Source organism: Octopus bimaculoides, chromosome 10 (assembly GCF_001194135.2).
Source record: "Octopus bimaculoides isolate UCB-OBI-ISO-001 chromosome 10, ASM119413v2, whole genome shotgun sequence".
Classification (NCBI taxonomy): Eukaryota; Metazoa; Mollusca; class Cephalopoda; order Octopoda; family Octopodidae; genus Octopus; species Octopus bimaculoides.
Window position 1 is genome coordinate 74878202 of NC_068990.1, and position 8622 is coordinate 74886823.

At 34.9% G+C, this 8622-nt stretch overlaps 1 protein-coding gene across 1 annotated transcript in view; it reads right to left on the reverse strand.

Annotated features, from left to right (window-relative positions):
* Nucleotides 1–8622, reverse strand: part of LOC106869966 (heterochromatin protein 1) — a 97541-nt gene that overhangs the window by 15938 nt on the left and 72981 nt on the right. The window contains exon 3 of the mRNA XM_014915912.2: nt 1280–1327. Coding sequence (XP_014771398.1) covers nt 1280–1327 — 48 coding nt within the window. The remainder of the gene's footprint in view (nt 1–1279; nt 1328–8622) is intronic.

The following is an 8622-nucleotide window of genomic DNA, read 5'->3' on the forward strand; positions in this document are numbered from 1 at the left end:
TAATATTTTTTTTCACCTCTACTGGCAATAGAATAACTGATGCAAGACAGCTTGGGAGAGAAAAAACAATTGCTTGAGCATATAACACATTGAAATAAATTGTCAAAATTCTTTTAGTAATGAGAGTTTTCAGTTAGTGGGCTATAGCTTTCCTCAAGAAAGTTTTTAGTCAATTATGGTTGTTATGTTCCAAAACCCCACCGTGATAGGTGAAAATCCATGAAGTAGAAACAGGTACTGTACTGTATATTTTTTTTTTTTTTAATTTTTATAATTTGTATATATTTATTTTATTATAAATGCAAAACAACATCACGAAGGAATTGATGTAACCTTAAATAATAAACCGCAATAGGTGAACTGCAATATGGCAAGGGATTACTGTACTTCATAGGTCATCATCCTTGTAAAATACTAAATGGCCACTGGCATAAATGGAGCAAATTCAGTCAAACTATACAACTGCAACAAGCTTCTGCACAGTTTCTGCCAACCGAATTCCACTCAAACATCAGTTAGCCTGAAACTATAGTAGAAGAGACTTACTCAAAAAAAGCCACGTGGTGTGATGAAACTCAGAACATGCGGTTCTGAACCTGAAATCTTAGTCATGCCTCTATCTAAAGCAATGATTTCAGAAATTGAAGTTGGACAAGTGAAAAGATTCTTCCACTGGTTGTAGATAAAATGCTACATCACTAATCATCATTATCATCATCATCGTTTAACGTCCGCTTTCCATGCTAGCATGGATTGGACGATTTGACTGAGGACTGGCAAGCCAGAAGGCTGTACCAGGCTCCAATCTGATCTGGCAGAGTTTCTACAGCTGGATGTCCTTCCTAACGCCAACCACTCCGAGAGTGTAGTGGGTGCTTTTACGTGCCACCGGCACAAAGGCCAGACACACGGTACTGGCAACGGCCAGTACCGTGTGACTGGCCCTTCACCATCATCATTGCAGCTTCATTCATTTTCCATGCAACCGTAGATTGGACAGATTTTCACAGTTCAGGTCAGTTCTTATGCAGACATACTGCCCTCAGATTTGAGTTGATATCTCACACACGTTCTACTTTTGGCATGGTTTCTACAGCTGGATGCCTTGTCATACACCAAACACACACACAGCAACAACAGAACAAGTGAATTGACTACAGCTTAGGTGAAAGAATTCAGAGAAACACTTAACAACAGTGCCAGACTACACCAACAAATTGAGTATAGAAATTTTCTGTAGGTGTCAATAAAGGATTAATGAAATAGTTGTATATCTTACCTGATAAAACAGATAAATTGCTTGTTCTGGATGGATGAAGATTTGGGCCTGAGTAGAAAGAGAAAATAATAATAAAGTTATATAAATACAGCATAAATCAGTGTAACATACATAATAAATAGAATGTTATGTCCCTGGTTTCATCATGTATATATAGTTAATTCATTCATTCACTCCGCTTCTCCATAGCCTGGCTTGGATAGGAAACTGATTTTCAGGTAGGATGCTCATTCTGTGATTGACACTTACCTGGTTTCTCAGGTAAAAGATGCAGAACAGCTTGGACACATTCACATACAAGGGAGTTTAATACACTCTCTGTTTACAAAATTGAATAGGGCACTGGCCAGCCCTAAGCAATCGATATACAAGATGCTTGCCTAAGGTGCTGCCTAAGTGGACCAAACATGAAACCTACATGGCTGAGAGATGTGAACTTCTGAACAACATAGCTATGCCTGCTTGTGTGTGTGTCGAAAGTGTATGGCTTAGTGGTTAAGCTATTCAGCTCACAATCTTACAATTGTGAGTTCAATTCCTGACAGCGCATTGTGTCCTTCAGCAAGATACTATTTCACATTGCTCCAATCCACTTAGCTGACAAAAATGAGTTGTACCTGTAAGCTTTATGTCTAACATTGATGGCATTGTTAACCATGTAATTTAGTCACAGGTAAATGCCACTTGGACATTGAACTTAGTACCTGAAGTTTACTAATAGTGTAAAACCAATGATAGAATATCAATTCCAAATGAAACTACAAGTAGTAGTTTGTTTTTATTCATTTATTTTTTATTTTGACAAGGAAGACAGTGAAAATGGTGGTGGTGATAGTAATAGCAATTCCTTAATTTGATTTCGAAAATGGGCTGGTAACTACAAGTTGAAGAAGGAAAAGAGAAAAGAAAAAAAAATTACAGTTAATCTATTTGAATCAATTTAAATTAATAAATCATACTTTTTGCTTTGTTCTTTCTTTCTCTCTCTCTCTCTCTCTCTGTATGTGGCTTTATTTTGCTTTGTCTTGAAGAAAGTGCCAACCTAAGAAAATGCCATCTGACAGGCATTATCTTGGAACAGTGATAGATTAGGCAGCAAAGATTATCTGAATAGTCACTATTAAAAAGACTTGCCCACAAAATGACACTTCCTTGATGTCATTCATCAATTAGTAATGGCAAAATTGAAAGACACAACAAACAAACAGATCATCAGGGATCAGATATCACTGTTAATGTTGCACATCAAGGGGTCACAAAAATAAATCCTAAAGTTAAGAATCAATGAATTCTTTTTTTCATTTTTATTTATTATTTTTTTTTACCTGCATGCTATTTATTTACTTTTTTTCTATTTCTTCCATCATTACTTTAAGTACAGAGAGAGAAGGCCGTAGGAGGGGGCAGGCTAGAAAAAACTATATGAATTATAAAGAGGGGCATGAGTGGGTGGGAAGTTTAATTAAACTATCATTGTTGTGATTAGAGTTTCTACAGCCGACAGAAATGTGCTCATAGAGAGTGACAAATGACTTCCAGGTTGAGAGTTTATCCATCCTGACAAGTTAACCTTAAAGTTATAATTGGAAAATTATATACATAGTTTATTTTTTTTTTTAGTTTTTTTTTTTTTTTTTACACAAACACACATACAGAAACAAACACAAATACCGTTATATACGAAATTAAAAACAACAACCTTTAACGATTTTATTTAGTCTTTAGGTGACAAATGGGACAAATAGAAATTGAAAATATTAGATTTTTATAATGACTTATGCCTCAAGATTGGTGTGGATTTATATCAATCACTCAGTCTTCAAAATTAATGCCTGTTAAAGACAGCTAAACAATTTGTATGTGTGTATGATGTCCTTTTTTTTTATTATAATTTTCTATTTCATTTTTTTTTATATTATTATGCTGCCTCCACCCTTTTCTTTATAATGAACATTTTCATTACTGCTGATTCCCATCTGTTGTTTCTTTTTTTCTACTTTTTTTTTGTTTTTGTTTTTGCCTTGACTAGAACTGACATCTAGAAAAGATAACAAACATTCGAGTGATAAGTCAAAAGAACTTTAGCATAATTGTGTTGTTGATATAATGAATACAAACCAAACCATTAAGAGTTGGGTTTCAAAAGAAAGAAAGAAAGACTAACAGAAAAACTTGTCCTTCCCCGCCCACCCTCTGGCTGCCACATAAACAGTAAATTTGACAAACAGCTCTGTTAACTTAAATAACTGTTGTCTTTAAGATACTATGTTTTTTTACACAAGGAAACAAGTTGCTAATATGAAATGATTATATGGGAAAATAAATTTGGTTACAAAATACCAAAATATTAATAAAAAAAGATAGAAATAAATAAAATAAGGAAAAAATATCAGAAACAAAAAAAAAAGATTTAAATAAGAGATATGAAAATGTTATAAAATACTAGCAAAAAAAAATAAATAAAAAAGAATACTAAAATAGTGAAAAATGCAACTACAAAGATATTACTAGTAAAACTATGAAAGCATTGAACAAAGACATGAGAACATAATACCAATTCCTTGAGATAATAATCTTGGAATATTTCTTTTATCTTTTAGATTAGACCATGGCCATGCTGGGGCACCATCTTCAAGAATTTTTTTTCTTAGTTAAATGCATCAACCCCATTATCTTCCTTTTCTTCATTTTTGAAGCCTGGGTGCTTACTCTATTGGTCTCTTTTGCCAAAACAGATAAGTCATGGGAGATGTAAACACACCAACACTGGCTGTCAAGCAATGGAGGGGAACAAACAAACACACACACGTGACAGGAGGCTTCTTTCAGTTTCTATCTACCAAATCCACACACAAGGTTTTAGTTGGCTGAAGGCTATAGTAGAAGACACTCACTCACCCAAGGTGCCACACAACATAGTGGGACTGAACTCAGAACCATGTGGTTGGGAAGCAAATTTCTTACCACACAATTGTTTCACCAATTTGAACTTTATCGTGCTTCATCCTTTAGTGGTAGTGGTCACTAAATGAAACACTGATCCAGGAAAGTGGATTGGTAGAATAGTTAGAGTGACCAATGGGATGCTTTAGTGGGCATATATGCCCATTTTTAGCGTTCTGATTTCAAATCCTGCCAATGACTAGCCCCAATTGCCCAACTATGTGACCATAGTACATTATGAAAGTTAAAATAGGTATACAAGGAGGTATATAAAATAGGTCCATAAGTATATAGTATATCGATCTACAATACATTAAAAGTCAGATTGAATCTTGCTTGCTGGCAATGTTACTCAGCCAAACTGGTGAATAAGGGGAAAATACTATGAATCAAGGTCCACCTGAAATGTACATACGAAAGGAATGAAGCAAATTTCCCGTAAATCGGATAAGTGGTTGTGAAGGTATTAAGGGTTTCCGGGGTTTAAATGCCCAAAACAGTGTTTAATTGGAAAAGTCTCCGAAATTAACCTAATCCTGAAAGGGAAGTAACTTTTACCCTTTGATTAAACAGTAACTTGACAACAAAAAAATACAATTTGTTGTTTTACAATAAATAAGCATTTAGAAATACTTTTAAGTGAATATGATTTCAAAAATATTAGTTGTCTGTACAATAAGTATTTATATTTTAGCTTTCTTTAAACAGACAATGTTTTCGTGTTTTTTTTAATTATCTTCAAGTGAATACCATTACAAAAATTTTTTTGGCATAAATATTTCGTGAAGACCCGTTTGTAACCTTGGTGTGAAATAATCTTTTCCATAGGTATTTTTTGAGGGCATAACAGTCAAATCTTTCCTTTTCTGGGGAAAGGAGCCACTTATGTGTGATTTCGATGTTACATACGTTGAAAGCATGCAAAATAACTTGGGAAAGAAAAAAACCCCCCACAAAACAACACTCCGTTGCTGGGAAACTCCGACTTTCCTTGTGACCTAACAGGTCATGGGTAATCTAGTAGTAGTGTATAAAAGTCAAATATGATGATGATGATGATGATGATAGATGTTAATGAGAATCATTTCACTTTTGCATTTCCATGTGAAGTGCTTAACTATCCTTCTTCTGAGTTGGGCTGGGTGAAAAGTTTCGACTACTAAATTCATAGACGAGTAGTTTGTTAGTGGTAAAAAAAGGGATACATATCATTTAGCAATAAGAACCACAACTTCAACAGATAAAACATCCCTACACATGGAGGCATTAAAAAAGATAATCTAAAAACAAAACAAAATAAGGGGTCATTATAATTTATGTTGTATTAAATTAATTAATGACAATTTCAGTTAGAAATTAACCCACCATTATCCTGGGGCAGAGAAATAGCACTGAGAGAAAAAGAGAGAGACGTTTTTCTTGGGTCAAATGTGTTACACTGTCACATTATGAGCTGAAGAGTAAGGTGAAGCGTGAGAGAGAAAAAGAGGGGGAGAGTGAGAGTGAAGTGAACTTGAGATAGGGGTAACATAGTAGTTATCACAATAAGACACTGTTAAATGGTTAGTTCAAGGAGAAACGGACAGTATGTAGGCAGGCAGGCAGAGATTGCCCCTTCAATACGGTCTATGTGGATTTTTACATCTCAAGAATCAAACGTTGCATAAAAATATACAATTTCATCACACCATTTTCAAAATAACCATGGAATTTCTATACATACTGCTAGTTAATTTATTATTATTATTATTATTGTTCTTTTCTATTTTTTTGAAAATAATTTAAGACTTGGGAAGAGTTCAAGTAAAATAACTCGCTTTGCCACAATAACCCTTTTGTTACTATATTTCTGTTGAAGTTGGTATCATGCAACTGAGGATGGTTTTGGGTGCTTTGGTGCCAAGAGGGCTAAATAAGTATTTGAAATGAAATTAAATGAAACAGTCAGGCTTCTTAAAGAAAAATTATAAGGCAAAGTTTTAACCCATTAGCATTCATAGTATTGACGAAAGTAATGCTTATTTTATTCACATTGTTTTGAATTAATCATTCATTATCAGACAGCTTCAAAATTTTGATGTTAGTGTGTATTTTTAGAATGACATTGTAGGGTAAATGTGAGAGGTCATATCTGGCTTGAATGCTAAAGGGTTAATCTAAATATGATCACTTTAAGATGAGATATTTATGTATTATAGAAGCAAAGATAGCTGCATCAGAACAGTTTTTTTCAAAAGAAAAAAAAAAAAAGAAAGAGAATATAGGGAAACCAAGAATGAGAAAGGGAGCTAACAACAAGAATACTTTTACTGAATATGAAATAAAATAAAATAAAACCCTGCAAAGAAAATGCATTACATGCAGTGAGTTATATTCTATGGTGTTTGAAAACTACTCAATTATTTTTTGATAAGTAGAGGAGGTTTGTGAAGAACCAAATCATAAAAAATGGCGAGAGGGCAATGGACCAACGCAGAGAAAGCAGAACACACACACACACACACGCATACACATTATATACACACATCATATCTGTGTGTGCGTATATGAAAGCCAGCTTAAGTTGACAGCTTGGCAATACGTAAATGTTATAGAGGTGAACTACTGATGTTGGTGGCCACTTTTACAGTGGCATTGACAGAACGAGGTTTCTCGCAGAGTGCTATGGCTGGCTGGCTGGCTGAACCATTTCTCAAGCCAGTTCTTTCAATACCAAAGCCAACCAACAAGACATTTTCTCCAGCTGAGCTATTTGTTAACTTGCCAACCAGCCAATCAGCCAACCAACCCATATGTAAAAGCTATATAGACATTTTTTTTCTCTGCCCCTCCTGCAGCTGTCAATCTGAAATGCATGACCTTACATTTTCAATCTGAGCACCTGAATGCGAACACATCTGACACCATTAGAAGGCCACATCGGTCATGGAAATTCATCAATACATTCGGTGAAGAACTTGTCAACATGAAGTAGTAATAAATAGTAATAACAAATAAAGATAGCGACAACCTGCGATTCGGACTGACTGCAATGCACATTGACACATTTTCTAAGGAGATGCACAATGAAAGAAGCAAGGAGAAAGATGTATTTAAATCTATACACATTACATATGCACCGATGTAGATATGTGCATGCATACATACATGTGTGCGTGTGCACACACATTAGCCAAATCATGTCAGAGATAAAAATGCTCTAAAAATACAGAATATTAAGGAAATAACAAGCGCACACACAAATGTGCAGATGTATGTATGTACAACTGCATGCACACAAATGTATCAACACTCGCCACAACACTACCTCCATCATAACACTTAGAAGGTGCATATGGAAATCAAAGTAGATATTTTATGGAGAAACTAGAATGAATGAATAAATAAATGCTAACTTCTAGTCAGATTAAATCCTGCTTTCTTCCTTTCCATTTTTTTTTTTTTTTTTTTTTTGAGGAATGGTAACTGGCAGGGGTTACAATGTACAATGTACTTTCTATACGGCATGTGAGCATGTATTTACATAAGAATAGGGCTTGTTAAGCAACTCGGCTAATTCTATTTGCAGCACATATACTTACACACACACACACATATATGCTACACTACTTACACACACATATATGCTACACTACTTACACACACACAGATGCTACACTATGAAGCCTGTCAACTGCAACAATAACACAGCTGCCACTGATGATGCTGACATTTTTTTCACTTCAGAAATAAACTTCAAATCCTGGAAGGAATGCAGTCAGTTTAAACAATCCCAGTGTTTAACTGGTATCTATAATAATAATAATAATACAGTACCAGGCAGTAGCTCTCATGGCTTCTGGTCTTAATTGATTGGAAGTGTTATCATGTACATTGATTTTGTCTTGGTATAAAAAGATGGGCTACAGCAAATATTCTGCTCAATACTACAGACTTGCTTGTCAGTTGTTTGACCTTAAACCAGTTGAGCATGTCCCTTAGTGGCTGATGATATGTGCATCTCTGATCTCAAGCAGAAGTAGTGGGGGAGCATTATAGCCATGTGTTAAGAGGGCTTCAATAATTCATCTCTGGAAACACGGGTGTTTCATTCATCATTCTTAAACAACCCTCATTCAGGGACCTTTTGAGCAGGATGGGCTACTCGACTTGAAAAAAATTCTAACTGGACCTCACCTTCAAGGTCATGCACTGTTAATCTTGTTATGAGATCACCATATCACACACATATGGTTGTGATGCATGTGCCTAGTGTAACCTTATCAGACAGATAGTCATGATGGGTATACTGGGTTTCGTATATTTGTACCCCAGTGTCACTGATAGAATGCACTGCTCTCTCTCTCTCATTCATAATAATAATAATGATGATGATAATAATAATAATAATAATAATAATA